The following is a 15,624-nucleotide window of genomic DNA, read 5'->3' as shown; positions in this document are numbered from 1 at the left end:
GGAGGGTGGAGGAATAGAATCAGAATGCACCATAAGCCTAAAAATATGCCAAAAGGAAAGTTCAGAATCAATTGAGCTTAGATGTAATAACTTTCATTGAACTAGGCTAGGTATTATATTATACAAGCTATGTGGGACTTACCCATAAATTTTGGCTCTATCGGTGAAAATCTCGGGGCTGTTTTTGAGACAAGTACTACATACAGTACTTTTATATTGTGTAACCACATCATGATCAACGGTATAAGAAGTCATGTGGCATTGCAGACAGGAATAAATGATGACCACCATTCATGATCAATCTTTGGTGGAAGTAAAATAATTCCTATTTAACAGTCATCCTCAGCAGGAGTACAAAAAATTAAATCCATCAAATCACAAAGTGTTGAAGACAGATCTATAAATCACAGTCATGTTCCCAAATATCCTGCATACTTTAAAATTAGGAAAATTAGCAGGAAATAAACACTCACGCTTGGAGAATATTGCTAATCTTGCAAATGTGAGAACATACACTAGAAACACTGCTGTATATCACATTTTGGGGGGAATAGTATGCTATCATTGATTAGCAGATGCTATTTACTACTATAATATTATAAACACAGTAAAGACTGTCTCAGAGGCTTCTGCCACTGCACAGTAATTATTTTAAATTTACAATACAAGGATTTATAAAGTGTGCATGTCAAATATGAACTGGGCACAGGATAAATTAAATGAAATGGTCTTAAAGGCAGCAATAGAACTAAGAACATATTGGAAAAAAAAGATTTAAACAAGAAGTCAGGAGGAAAAACATCAAGACAATATTAGACAGACTGGCAAACAGACCCCTGGCCTCTTTCTACCTCAGATTATTATTGTGTGTCATTAACGACAAAGTCCAAGATTTTCAAAAGGGATTTACACAAGGCAGGTGCTCAGCCCCATCTGAGAATCAGCTTCCTTTGCACTGACTAAAGTTGGGCACCCAGAAACAACAATAGCTACTTATGAAAATCCCAGCTAAAATATAGTAGCACAAGTCATCATGTACTCTCATTAGCCATGGGCAAATCTAGGTAAGCGTTCTTCCATATTTCTCCAGTGTCAGTCTGCATTGCCTGTATGCACACTCCACTTATTTTCAATCCACATAGCTGAAAAAAAAATCATTAAATGTCAGTAAAGATCTTTTTCTTCCTCTCTCACTCCTTGTTTTGTGCTCAAAAGCCATGTCGGTTTAGGCCACTTCTTCCTACTCAAACTGGCAGTGTCTCACTTGGATCTCTGCTCTTATCTTTGTTCTTCACCTCAGGAGTGTTATACCAACTGCAAAGTCTGCAAACTTCTGTTAAAGGTACTGAGCCTTCCTGAGCTAGCCTCAACATGTAAAATGAAAAGTGGGGGAGGGGCAAGGACTACAGACACTTTTGGAAACACCCAAAATAGCATACAATACATATAGAAAGCTGCACTCAGAAGCAGATACCATGCACCTTTCTTAGTGAGAAATGTCTTCTGAATAAGTTATTTGACAGAATATCGAATTCCTTTGCTCTCACAAGATTCTATATTCTAGGGCTTCCCAAACTTTTCCAGCCACGGAGCTCCTATGGGGAGTGGGGAGGGAGAGGGTTCCTGAAAATCTGGCAAGCCCTTAAAACATGTGGATTTTTAATTCAATAGGTACCCAAATAAATATACAAAAAATAGAATTCTAATCTTTGCCTATTTCTTATATATTGTTCCCACCCCCCCTCCCAAGAAAACGATCAGAAAATTAGTAACAACTGTCATTAATATTTTCTTGCGGAGCCCCGAGACCTATCATGTGGAGCTCTAGGGCTTCACGAAGCACACTTTCGGGAGATCCTGCTATACTCTGTGGCTATGTCTCCACTATGGCTGTGTCCAGACTCCATGCCTCCTTCGACGGAGGCATGTAGATTAGCCACATCGGAAGAGGGAAATGAAGCCGCGATTAAAATAATCGCGGCTTCATTTAAATTTAAATGGCTGCCCCGATCTGCCGATCAGCTGTTTGTCGGCAGATCGGGAGAGTCTGGACGCGATGCCCCGACAAAGAAGCCTTTCTTCATCGACACAGGTAAACCTGGTTTCACGAGGCTTACCTGTGTCGATGAAGAAAGGCTTCTTTGTCGGGGCATCGCGTCCAGACTCTCCCGATCTGCCGACAAACAGCTGATCGGCAGATCGGGGCAGCTATTTAAATTTAAATGAAGCCGCGATTATTTTAATCGCGGCTTCATTTCCCTCTTCCGAGCTGGCTAATCTACATGCCTCCGTCGACGGAGGCATGGAGTCTGGACACAGCCTATGACTTTTGCTGCAAGAGGCAATGCAAATGAAGCGCGGATTAGCATTTTCTCGTGCTTCATTTGCATACTCTCTTTCGTTCCGTTTTTGTGCTAGGGTTTTTTGCGCAAAAACAGGCAGTGTGGCCGTGGCCATTTTGCGCAAAACCCCCTTTTTCTGCAAGATCCTCCTGCCTGTCCCAGAGAGGCATAAGGATCTTGCGGAAAAAGAGGTTTTTGTGCAAAATAGCCAAAGCCACACTGCCTGTTTTTGCACAAAACACCCTAGCACAAAAACGGAATGAAAGAGTATGCAAATGAAGCACAAGAAAATACTAATCCGTGCTTCATTTGCATTGCCTCTTGTGGCAAAAGTCAGGGTAGACATAGCCTGAATGTATCATCAGTCATATAACTCACTTAAGGCCTGATCCAAAACAAACAGATGTCACTAGGAATCTTTCTACTGATTTTGTGAGGTTTTGCATCAGGCCATAACTGCTCCATGCCCAAACTGAAGGTGGGGAAATACTTTCCACAAAAAGTACAGATAACATACAAAATGTAACAATGACACAAGGTAAAAGCTTTGCTCTCTAACTGTAATTAATCAGAATTAATGTTTTTTAATAGGGCTAAAAAGATAGCCGGTTGCAGAAGCACAGCTTATTACAATGATAAACTTCTTTTATCATCAGTGTATAGGATATCACAATGGCTTGCTTTGCAGAAAGGAAAACAAGCAGCAAGATAAGACATGCTGCTGGCTGAAATCTAACAGCACAGCTGGTTGCCAGAGCCCCAAAACTCAGCCAGGATCAAAAAGCAAAACTTTACAAAACACAAAACAAAACTTAAACATAACCCCTTTACTCTCCAAGAGCATGAATGCATTACCCAATAAAGAGTGGACTAGACTATTTCTTGTTCTCATTTAGAATGATCCTGCAACTCTGCCTTTCCATGTCTCTCACAAGTTACATGCTCATCCAGAACATCTGTAACATACAAAACTATTATCCTGTGATCATTTATATAGTGAAGATCAGATCCTTAGCTGTGTGTAAATCAAGATATTCAATTGACTCCAATGGAGTGGCCCCAATTTACAGCAGAGGGGTATCTGGCTCCTGAAGTTTATGCTGCATGATTTCAGCATATGCATGTATGTGACGTTAAACAGATTGTGGTACACGGACATACAGATCAATGGGTTGCATTAGTTATTCTGCACATCATGGTGTAAGTACACGTATGACATGAATTACATTGCACTATTACAATAGTATAGTTGTTACCTTGAGTCACCATGGTATTGTGAGTAGCAGCCCCATATTTTGTGGAAAGTACTTGCTGCTTTTGAGTTTTGGTATTCAGCTCACAAAGAGCTTGATTCTGCACTGGTTTGCCATTGCTTACAGTGGGTGCAGGATCAGGCCATAATAGTGGTATAAATCATGAATGGGAGTTTTGCTTGAATAGCTCTAGGCCCAGTACTAGATTTTAGTAACAGTCTGTTCTACCTTGAACCACAGCAGATGATGACTAGAAACATTCCTACCTAGTTCCCATAATGCTACGTGCACATTTGTGTCTGTACATATTAAACTAGACATCTGTTTAACTGAAACGTAAGGCCAAACCCTAAGCAGCTGCAAGACTGACATATATCCGTGAACTTGGGCAAAGTTAAGCACATTTCCACCTTCTGTGAATCTGGCCCATGAAGATGAGTTGAAATAATTCAAAGTGAGTATTTTACTCAACTAATTTATCCTCTTATGACATGGCTACATTACAATTAAAACCTGTAACTGCCTGTGCATGTTGACTTGGACTCTCGGGGCTCAGGTGAAGGTGCTGTTTAATGACAGTGAAGATGTCTGGGCTTGGGTGGGAGCCCAGGCTCCCAGACATGATGAGGTGGCAGGGTCCCACACATGGTGGATTGGATTTAAATCAAATGGTGTACATCACGAGTCAGGAAGAATCGATTTAATCATGGTTTTCTACACAAAAGTGCATTCCAGTGGGAGAATGGAATGGCAGATCTCAAATCAATGAAGCCTACACTCAGGGTGTATCTAGACTACAGAGTTTTGTCGACAAAAGTGGACTTTTGTCGACAAAACTATACCTGCCTCTACACTACCGCTGAGTTCTGTCGACATAACGTCGACAGAACTCAGCAGTTTTGTCGACGCTGGTAACCCTCATTTTACGAGGCATAACGCCTTTTGTCGACAGAGTTCTGGCGACAGAGGGTGTTTTTGCATCTAGGGTTGTGTCTAGACTACAGGGTTTTGTCGACAAAGCAAGTTGCTTTGTCGACAGAACTGAATGTAGTCTAGACGCTCTTTGTCGACAGAAGCTTTGTCGACAGTATCTGTCGACAAAACTTCTGTCGACAAAACCCTGTAGTCTAGACGTACCCTTACGGTATGGCTACACAGCAACATTTTGAAAATGTTATTTCGAAATAACTGCCCGCTGTGTAGATGCAGACTGAGTTATTTCGAAATAAATATTGAAAAACTGTCAAGCTGGAGGACTTCTTACTCCAACTCCTGTAACCCTCATTGTATGAGGAGTAAGGGATGTCCAAGGAAGAGTTCTCTATTTTGAACTAAGTGCTATGTAGACACTTCCAATTTCAAAATAAGATACGCAATCGGCATAGCTCAATTCGCATAGCTTATTTCAAGTTAAACCCTGCTGTGTAGATGCACCCTTAGAAACACCTCAAGACTTCTGGAATATGCTGCTCAAACAGTTTCACTTTTGTTTCCACTGCCTGTCCCTCCTTTCTCACATTTATTTCCAGACTTCTTCTCCTTCTCTAGACCTATGCCACCCACAACAATCTTCTATTCACTGAACTTTTTGAAACGTTGTACTTTTATAGATAGGTAAGGGATTGGCCCATTAGGAAGGCAGGATAAGGGATGCCCTGAAGGTAGGGAGGTGGGATGGGTTCAGGAGTGGCCTAGGGGCACTTGCCTGGGGCATTTGCCTGGGGGATGGCAGGGTTGTGGTCTTGATCCTCAACCACTCTGGACATGGCTGGACTGCCAACACAAGTTGCCCCAGAGATAGAGCTGGCTCCCCCATTAGAAAGGCAGGCTTAAGGGACACCCTGAAGGTAGGGAAGTGGGGTGGGTTCTGGCCTGGGGACAGCAGGGTTGTGGGCTTTGAGCCCTGCCCAACCCAGGTTCAGGTGGACTGCCAACACCAGTTGCCCCTGGGACAGATCTGGCTCCCCCATTAGGAATGCAGGATTAAGGGACACCCTGAAGGTAGGGAGGTACACAAATCTGCAAAGGGGCAATAGGGTTGGGGTCTGTTACTTATCACCTCTATATTATTTATATAAAAACACTTTTGTTATTACCAAGCATGTTATCTCAGGAGACAGGAATCCACAGTTTGAGAAGTGTAAAACTAAGCATCTCTTATGGTCTCTCCTAGATTGAACACTGAGTTCCACTGGGTAGATAGAAAGATTAACCTAAATAATCTATGCAGAAACCTCTGCAACACCACAAGATTAGGCCCCTAATCCATTAACTATTGGAACTCATTTACAAAACATTTTCTTAAATATTACCTGAATTACAATTTATAATCCCTATTCCATGAGGAGAGATATCTTTGAGTTATGATGCATCTTAAAACTATCTTTAGAGATTTTTTTTCCTCAAAAAGCATTATAAAAGCTATTAGATTTAAATAAAAATCAGATTTAAAAAATTATAAAAAAATCATTGATTTTTATCTACCCTGGTCTCAGAATATGGGTCCAGCCTGAGCCCAAATATTTACACTAAATAGCTTCTCAGCCTAAGCCAGATGACACGGGCCAAACATGGCTTTCTAATTTCACTGTAGACACACTTTTATTCTACATGTAGAATGTCAGCAAGTAAACCAGGATTTTCTCAGGGTAATTCAATTGTTTGAATTTGTTCAGAGTATCAATACCATCTGTTTACTTTATGAACCGATTATTAACAGTTTTCTGTAAATAGCTATTTAGGGTGGTGCTGCTATTAGAAGCTCTTCTCCCTGACCAGCTAAGCAATACTTTTAGAATCGAGAGGAGGAAGTGTCTGAAGATTCTATGAGGCCTTGGCACTCCCCAGCTCAGGTAACATTTTGTGGAGAGGTAACAAATAAGAAGGAATTTTAAATAAGTTTTTTTTTTCTCTCGATCTCTCAGAGGCCTTGCTGGGGGCATTATTCCTATACAGGTTAGGCCTCTGTAATTGAGGATTACAATGAGGATTTTAAATATATTTTTCTCTCATCACTGTGCTTGGTCCTACTTGCCAAGAGTGCAGTCAGTACTATGGCTGGTTGATTTAACCTCTCCCATATCTTGTTTAGTTGTGTCTGTTGGAATCTTTTCTCTTGCAGTGACAAGCCATGTCCAACTGTATATAAAATGTAATACCTCTGAGTACTTCTGTGTGTAAATGTAAGGTTATTTATGAGCACTTAGGTGTGCAAGCCTGGAATTCATGTTCCATGAAAATCTGTATAAAACTTAACTGCATTAATGTTTGTTGCAACATGATTAAATTACTCAGAATCTGCAAGTTCACAGGTAAGGGCCCAATGCAGCAAACCCACCACAGGAAGTGCTCCCACAGATTTGTAGGATGGGGCAACAATTTATCTGCAAGTTTTTGACTAATCCTTCAAGCGCTGCAGTTTGGAATTCCTACCAACTTTTAGGGCTTGAGTAACAATAGGGGCTCAAGTCAGTTTGCACATGTTCAGAATCTGAGCTGGATCTCTCCCCCTGGAGTTTGGAACAAAGATTTACCAACACACAGAAAGGTGACTAATGTAAGATTTCTTGCATCTTGAATACAAGAGAATTTAACACGTTTCTTTGGAGACTGGAATGATTTGAAAGCTCATATTTGATTTGCTCACCACTCTCCTCTTCGGAAAAAATATGCCTGAAAGCTCTTTTCTTTTAAAATAAACAGAATTCTAAAAGGAATACAGAGTACAGGCAGTCCCCGGGTTACATGGATCCGACTTACATCGGATCCCTACTTACAAACGGGGTGAGGCAACCCCGCACTAGCTGCTTCCCCCCAGCAGACCAGGGAGACGCGAAGCTAGCGTCCCCCCCCCACCCCCCCCAGCAGACCAGGGAGACGCGGAGCGGCTTTTCTCAGCAGACAGCTCAGCTTGAGAATAAAGGACTGAGGGAAGTGAGGTGTGGGAGAATAAAACTGAGCTCTGGAGAAATGTTTGGCTAGAATTTCCCCTACAATATGTACCAGTTCCGACTTACATACAAATTCAACTTAAGAACAAACCTACAGTCCCTATCTTGTACATAACCCGGGGACTGCCTGTATTCCCCATCATTACTTCTCTACTTCTGAATTTTAATGGCTAGAACTAGCAATTCTCCTCATCAACAGTTATATTTTTCATTAATGAATGCTGGGATTTCCTAACAAGCCTAATGGTGCTAGGAAACCAAATCTTGTTACATTTCAAGGGGAGCTGAGCACCTAAACTACTTTTGGAAAATGTTCACAAACACTTACACTATTCTTTCTGCTACAGGAGATCCCATTCTCGCTGCAGTAAATTGACAATTTAAAATTGTGCTTTTGCTAAGTGCCTAGCTTTTTAATTGACAGTAGATTGGGTAAGAGTCTACTATGGAAATAACAAAGGGGTGATGCCTTCACTAGTAGTGGCTACTCTGAAAACTTCAGGTAAGAATTTCCACAATCACCACATCATAATCCCAGATAATACAACTGTGCGGTGGGGTTTATTTCCGCCTTGGGGAAGGGGAGGTACCTGTAGACACACAAACCCCTATCAGTCTAACACAGAAGAAGGAGCAGGTCGGACACAGCAGTTAGGTCGCCTAAAGTTCTGCAGAATGGATTGAAACACATTATGCTGCCTCCCTTTAAGTTTCTTATTTGAAGATGTATCTGAGGAAATTGATTTCCGGGTCTGCGTGCTTTGTGCCCTGATCAGTTTCTCATGTTCTCGTATTTGTCTTTGTAAGTGATTTTGGATCGCAATCCCCAGTGACTCTGGGTCTAAGGAAGCACCATATACCTCCCATGTCATGCCTTGTTCATCCCATACAACATCTCTGACGTACTTGGATTGCTGCACGTGCACTTTTGTCTCTGTGGCTATTGTGGGCTTTTTCTTCTTTTCCCCAACATGTGGCAATGGTGGAGCAGAGGTAGAACAAACTGTTGGTTCCTTCCTGATTTCACTGGCCTTGCTGTCTTGGTGCAGTGGAACTGTTGGTGTCACCAGTATATGGGCGTCATGGGTAGAATTCACATTCAACTCAGATGTCAGTCCTGCTTGCAGACACAAGCTGCTGGACTTCTTTGGCTGATTACTTTCTTCTAGTACTTTACCCTGCTCTGTTTGAACTGTGTCTGGTGCATATACCTTCACAGAGCCTGCAGCAGCTCCAGTAGGGGTGTTTGCCCCAACTTTAGCATCAAACAACAATAGCTTTTCCTCCTCCTTTGGCTTTATTTCTGTTTTGACATTAACGGGACTGGATTGCATTTCATCAGCACTCTGGAACTGCGAGTGCTTTCTATCAGTGTCGCCACCGGCTGTGCTGCACAGGGTCTCTGCCTGCTCAGTCCCAAGGGAGACATGCCCGGATGACTGCTTACTTTCTGAATCACTGACACGGTGTGGAAAATTGTTGCTGGCTTCAGGGATGGCTGCAAATAGAGATGGGTGCGGCTCACCCTCTCTAGCCTGCTGAGGTGCGGCAGGCTGATTACTGGTGTTAACCATAATCTGGTAAACAGGTTTTGCCTTCAGTAAGATTGCAGCATCTGATGACAGCTGAGGAATGTCAGCTCTATCTCTGGTCAAGCAGACTGCCTGTGTTTCTGCCTTATCAGCAAATATTTCTTGGGTGTTCCTGACCCTTTGTGGGCATGGACAGGCAAGTGCTGTGTTACCTGACAGCAGAGGACACAGGGTGTCAGGTGGATCTTCTTGATGCTTTTGCAGTTTGGCAGGCTGAGCTTTCACTGTATCTGTGACAGCTGCTGGGACAGACGCTTCTGACATGATACCAGGACACCAGGCTGGCTTTTTGAGTGATGCAAAGTCACCAACAAGTTCTGATTGAGTCAGCCCATCACTACTCTGATAAATGATGTGCAATTGCTCTTCTGCCTCTGGAGGAGGATTTCCCCGCAGAAATGCAGCAAACATACTTGGGCTGGTGGAAGCTGACTTGCTCTCCATACTGGCCACTGCTTGCACCTCAGCATCACACCATGTCCTGTTTACTGCCTCTTGAACTGTGCCTTCAGGCTGAACTGTCATCGTACCTGTGTCTCTGAACCTGGAAAGCTGGAGCAGCATTGGCTCTGTTTTCTCCATCTCTGGCTGGCATGCTGGCTGCGATCCCTTAAAGCCAGACTGTGGTAAAGCCTCATTCCCCTGTGCAAGTGCAGTCCTAAAAGCGGGACAGGAATGCACATCATTTGCAGCTCTTATCTCTGCTTCTGAATTAACTTGTGGCCTGATCCTCAGATCAAAGTCCCTCACTGGAGTGACTGCCAGAGAGAAGCCCGGGTCAGTTATTTCCACCACTGTTTCTTTTTTCATTTGTATTCTTTGCAGGGTATTTGCCTGAGAAGAATGGTGACTGGACTCACAGCTCTTGATAGCGTTGCCTGGGGAAGAATAGTTTAACTCCTGAAGTTCTGCTGTATCATTCATTCCACAGACCTTCATTGCACAGTCATCAGCTTGTGCCAGTGATCTTGATGGGTCACTTTGCATAAGCTGGTTGGTATTGTGGGTAGCTGGCAGCATATCTGTTGCATGCCCAGCTGCACGGGTTCTTGCTAAAATCCGTGCTTGCTCTGGGGAGTCACTGTTGCCTTTTTGCTCTGAGTTACTGGCTGACTCAGTATATGCAGGAGACACTTCTTCAGGTTGGCTGAAGGACCCAGGCAAAAACATGTCTGGCTGGCTAGTGTCATCCCCCCAGAGTTGCTCACCCCTTTGAATGTCGGAAACTACAGTACAGTTCAGATCAAATAAGCAAACTCCAGTAGGTTCAGCTGTGGTGTAAGAAATGCCATTAGTGCTCCTCTCTATGCTTGTTTGTTTGTGCTGGTACGTACTGGATTGCAGATCTCCCAGGCCATCTTTCTCATCAGAAGCAGCAACCCACAAAAGTTTGGCAGACCTCACAGGATCAGGCACCGTCCCCATGGAATTTGCCTGAGCTGTAGTTTGCAATTAGCTTCCTCCAGCAATTCTCTTGCAGAGCAGTGTTTGTATAAAGGGGGTTCCTGCCAGGAACAACTTTATTGTAGAGCCAACCTATAAAAGAAGGAAACACAGCATTAACAGCAATCAGATTTAAGCAGGGAAAATAGCCAGTACAGATAGTTTTTAATATTTAAGGGAGGAGATGTTCAAAGGCATAAAGGGCGGTTTGGTGCTTCATTTAGAATCACAGAATCAGTACCCCCACTTTACATATGGCAAAATGGAGTCCCATACTGGTGACACAGAATCATAGAAGCCTAGGGGTGGAAGAGATCTCAGGAGGTCATCGAGTCCAGCCCTCTGCCCCAAAGCAGGACGAATCCCAACTAAATCATCCCAGCCAGGGTTTTGTCAAGCCGGGACTTCAAAAACCCCTAGGGATGGAAATTCCACCACCTCCCTAGGCAACCTGTTCCAGTACTTCACCACCCTCCTAGTGAAATAGCTTTTTCCTAATATCCAACCTAGATCTCCCTCACTGTAACTTTAGACCATTGCTCTGCCATCCGTCACTACTGAGAACAGCCTTTCTCCATCCTCTTTGGAACCTCCCAAAGGTAGTTAAAGGCTGCTATCAAATCACCCCATTCCCCACACTCTTCTCTTCTGCAGACTAAACAAGCCTAACTCCCTCAGCCTCTCTTCGTAAGTCATATGCTCGAGCCCCCTAATCAGACTTGCACTGATTCAATACAAATTAGGGCCCTATTTCCCCTTTATGCCTTTGAACATCTCTCCCTAAGTAATTTTTCATTTACAGAATAAAAAAATATTTGAATTTCAAATATTTTCCTATGATTATTTATTGTTATTTATGATATTTTTCATATGATTATTTCCAAGAGATAGCTGCTAGCTGCAAATGCATCAAAATCTGCCCAGGTCGTTGAATGATAGAGTAAGAATGTTGTGCATTCATTTAGCCATGTGATTGACCTGGCATCAAAAGTTATCAAAAATATGGAAGTGGGATCTGTATTGTGTTGTTGCTTTGTGGAAAATGTTCTGCAGTCAAAATTCAATAAATAAAATTGGTCTGTTCCTGCGGAAAGGAAGTTTGGTCCCAAGGTTATGGCGTTAGCCTGAGACATGGGAAATCCAGGTTCAAATTCCTGTAATGAGCCAGACTTCCTATGCGACCGTGGGCAAGTCACTTAGGGAACATTTACAAAGCAAGGCTAGAGTGGAAATAAGCTATGCAACTTCAGCTACATTAACTATGTTGCATAAATTGGAATAGCTTATTTTGGCTATTCAGCAGGAAGTCCAAGGAAGAGCACTGTCCCTCCAACTTTCCTAACTCCTCGTAAAATGAGGGTTACAGGCACTCGAGTAAGAATCCTCCAGCTTGACATTATTTTGACGTTATGTCGTGTAGACGTGGACTATGTTATTTCTGATGAAGGAATGCCTAACATAGTGAATGCTAGTGGGAAGGGAGTAGGTTTAGATGATAAAATAAAAAAAGAACAAGTTAAAAATCACTTAGAGAAGTTAGATGCCTGAAAGTCACCAGGGCCTGATGAAATGCATCCTAGGATATTCAAGGAGCTGATAGAGGAGGTATCTGAGCCTCTAGCTATCATCTTTGGAAAATCATGGGAGACAGGAGAGATTCCAGAAGACTGGAAAAGAGCAAATATTCCTCTTTTTATAGATGGGCATTATAAGAACAACCCACGAAACTACAGACCAGTTAGTTTAACTTCTGTGCCAGGGAAGATAATGGAGCAAGTAATTAAGGAAATCATCTGTAAACACTTGGAAGGTGGTAAGGTGATAGGGAACAGCCAGCATGGATTTGTAATGAACAAATCATGTCAAACCAATCTGACAGCTTTCTTTGATATGATAATGAGTCTTGTGGATAAGGGAGAAGCGGTGGATGTGGTATACCTAGACTTTAGTAAGGCATTTGATATGATCTCTCATGATATTCTTATCAATAAACTAGGCAAATACAACTTAGATGGGGCTACTATAAGGTGGGTGCATAACTGGCTGGATAACCGTACTCGGAGAGTAGTTATTAATGGTTCTCAATCATGCTGGAAAGGTATAACAAGTGGGGTTCCACAGGGGTCTGTTTTGGGACCGGCTCTGTTCAATATCTTCATCAACAATTTAGATATTGGCATTGAAAGTACGCTTATTAAGTTTGCAGATGATACCAAGCTGGAAGGGGTTGCAACTGCTTTGGAGAATAGAGTCATAATTCAGAATGATCTGGACAAATTGGAGAAATGGTCTGAGGTAAACAGGATGAAGTTTAATAAGGACAAATGCAAAGTGCTCCACTTAGGAAGGAACAATCAGTTGCACACATACAGAATGGGAAGCGACTGTCTAGGAAGGAGTATGGCAGAAAGGGATCTAGGGGTTATAGTGGGCTACAAGCTAAATATAAGACAACAATGTGACACTATTGCAAAAAAAAGCAACATGATTCTGGGATGCATTAACAGGTGTGTTGTGAGCAAGACATGAGGAGTCATTTTTCTGCTCTACTCTGCACTGGTCAGGCATCAGAAAGATGTGGAGAAATTGGAGAGGGTCCAGAGAAGAGCAACAAAAATTAGAGGTCTAGAGAACATGACCTATGAAGGAAGGCTGAAAGAATTGGGTTTGTTTAGTTTGGAAAAGAGAAGATTGAGGGGGGACATGTGTGACGGCACAGTCGGGGTTCCCCCGATCCTGCACCAGCCGGTAGAATGGGGGGGGGCGGGGTTATTGCTTCTCCAGTATATAGCACAGCATAGACATGATGTGTTTACAGGAGTCTGGGCCAGGATACCTCAGAACTCTTGAGATGGGATCTCTATGCCCCTGGATTCCAGCCCTCTCCTTAGACTGGTTCCTCCATGATTCCAGCCCAAGACTGACCCTTCCCCCAGCACACACTTCCTGTGTCCGGTGTCCTCCCTTAACAAGTAGAACCGTCCTGAGGCCCCTCTTGCTGGGCCGTGCTTACAGACAACTGCCAGTGGGGGTCCTCCACAGCCCACTGCCCAAGCATAGCAATCAGCAAGGTACTGACACTACATCACAACATGTGGGCAAGTCAGTGAGAATCACACATCACAACACAGGGGGACCCCGGGATACAGAGCAGATTGCACCCCCACTACTCCACAACATGATAGCAGTTTTCAGGTATCTAAAGGGTGTCATAAGGAGGAGGGAGAAAACTTGTTCTTCTTGGCCTCTGAGGATAGAACAAGAAGCAATGGGCTTAAACTGCAGCAAGGGAGGTTTAGGTTGGACATTAGGAAAAAGTTCCTGTCAGGGTGGTTAAACACTGGAATCAATTGCCCAGGGAGGTTGTGGAATCTCCATCTATGGAGACATTTAAGAGTAGGTTAGATACATGTCTATCAGGGATGGCCTAGACAGTACTAGACTGGTCCTGCCATTAGGGCAGGGGAACGGACTTGATGACCTCTCGAGGTCCCTTCCAGTCCTAATATTCTATGATTTCAGAATAATGCCAGTTACAAAACACCAAGACATAAAGGACCTACACTGAAGATTGTGAGGTCCCTAAGAGTACGTCTACACGGTGGACCTATTTTGGGATATGGGAAGTATCCTGAAATAGCTGTAAGTTGAAATAGATATTGTGAAATAGATTTTGAAATAATGAATGGCTTAATCCGATATCCTGGTAACCCTTTTTTCACAAGGGTTAAGGGGAATTTCAGAATAGCGAGTTATTTTGAAATTTGGCGCTGTGTAGACAGTGCCAAATTACGAAATAAACTATTTTGAAATAGCATAGAAATAAGGCACTCAATTTGCGTAGAGTAAATTGCGTAGCTTATTTTAAGCTAAGGGTACTGTGTAGACACACTTTAATAGTGCAGTGGAAGTACTGAAGATAGACAGTATCTGGCAGGTCTCTTGTATTTTTAGACAGGTTTTACTTCATAAATACTAATCTGCTAAAATGATCTGTTAAAGTAAATATTGTGAACTAATGTTAAGGAAAATGCAAGGATTGATTCTGGAGGTGCTACTGGAAAACAAATCTGCATTAATAATCTTTCAAAAGCATTCTCAACAATTGTAATAGACTAATTTACAAACTACAGGCATATCCTGTGTGCACAATTGTTTGTCCACTGCTGAGGTGCAGCCATGTGTTGGATAAAACACAGCTAAACTCAGCACCACTGCAAAACAGGAGATCAAAAACACTCTCCAGAGAGTAGGGAGAATTTTAGACAGAGGAAGCAGAATTATTCAGGACTCCAGAGAAACTCTCATTTCGAACTAAGAATACTTTTAAAAAAGATCTCCAAGTTGGCCAAACTCTTCTCTACTGAAGTCATTAGTAACATTCCCATTGATGACAATGGATGCAGACCTAGATCAATGGTGAGCACTATGGAAAATCCCTGCTTTGTTCCTTTACATAGTAAGTTGCCTGTGTCTCCCACAAGACATTCATATGAAAACTTCTCCAACACATCCATGTCCAGGGAGCATAAGGCAGTGACTCATTATACTGGATTCTGTACTTCTATATCTGCCGCTGGCTTACTCAATGACCTTGGGCAAGTAATCCCTAACCCTTTACTGGATGAGGGAGGTAATCTAGTGACACATGATGTGGGAAAAGCTGAAGTACTCAATGCTTTTTTTGCCTGTGTCTTCATAGATAAGGTCAGCTCCCAGACTACTGCACTAGGCAACACAGTAAGGGAAGGAAGTGCGCAGCCCTCTGTGGAGGAAGAACAGGTTAAGAACTATTTAGAAAAGTTAGACATACACAAACCCATGGGGTCAGATTTAAAGCATCCAAGGGTGCTGTGGGAGTTTGCAGATGTCATTGCAGAGCCTTTGGCTATTATCTTTGAAAACGCGTGGAGACAGGGAGAGGTCCTGGATGACTGGAAAAAGGCAAATGTAGTGCCCTTCTTTAAAAAAGGGAAGGAGGACAATCCAGGGAACTAAACACCGGTCAGCCTCACCTCAGATCCCATAAAAATAATGGAGGGGA

General features: G+C 42.8%; 2 protein-coding genes across 4 annotated transcripts in view; both read right to left on the bottom strand.

Annotated features, from left to right (window-relative positions):
• FAM13A (family with sequence similarity 13 member A) overlaps positions 1-15,624 on the bottom strand; it is a 349,887-nt gene that overhangs the window by 272,490 nt on the left and 61,773 nt on the right. The gene's annotated exons all lie outside the window — the stretch shown is intronic.
• The window catches only part of GPRIN3 (GPRIN family member 3), a 98,248-nt gene continuing 90,274 nt past the window's right edge, over positions 7,651-15,624 (bottom strand). For all 3 annotated transcript variants that reach the window (XM_075929591.2, XM_075929592.2, XM_089778083.1), the window contains one exon: positions 7,651-10,673. In XM_075929591.2, the coding sequence (XP_075785706.2) occupies positions 8,157-10,562 (2,406 nt within the window). In that variant the 5' untranslated portion in view covers positions 10,563-10,673 and the 3' untranslated portion in view covers positions 7,651-8,156. The remainder of the gene's footprint in view (positions 10,674-15,624) is intronic.

This window comes from Pelodiscus sinensis, chromosome 4 (assembly GCF_052426305.1).
Source record: "Pelodiscus sinensis isolate ZL-2025 chromosome 4, ASM5242630v1, whole genome shotgun sequence".
In the NCBI taxonomy this organism is placed as follows: Eukaryota; Metazoa; Chordata; order Testudines; family Trionychidae; genus Pelodiscus; species Pelodiscus sinensis.
Note: the sequence above shows the minus strand (reverse complement) of the source record. Positions and strands in the feature narration are given on the sequence as shown.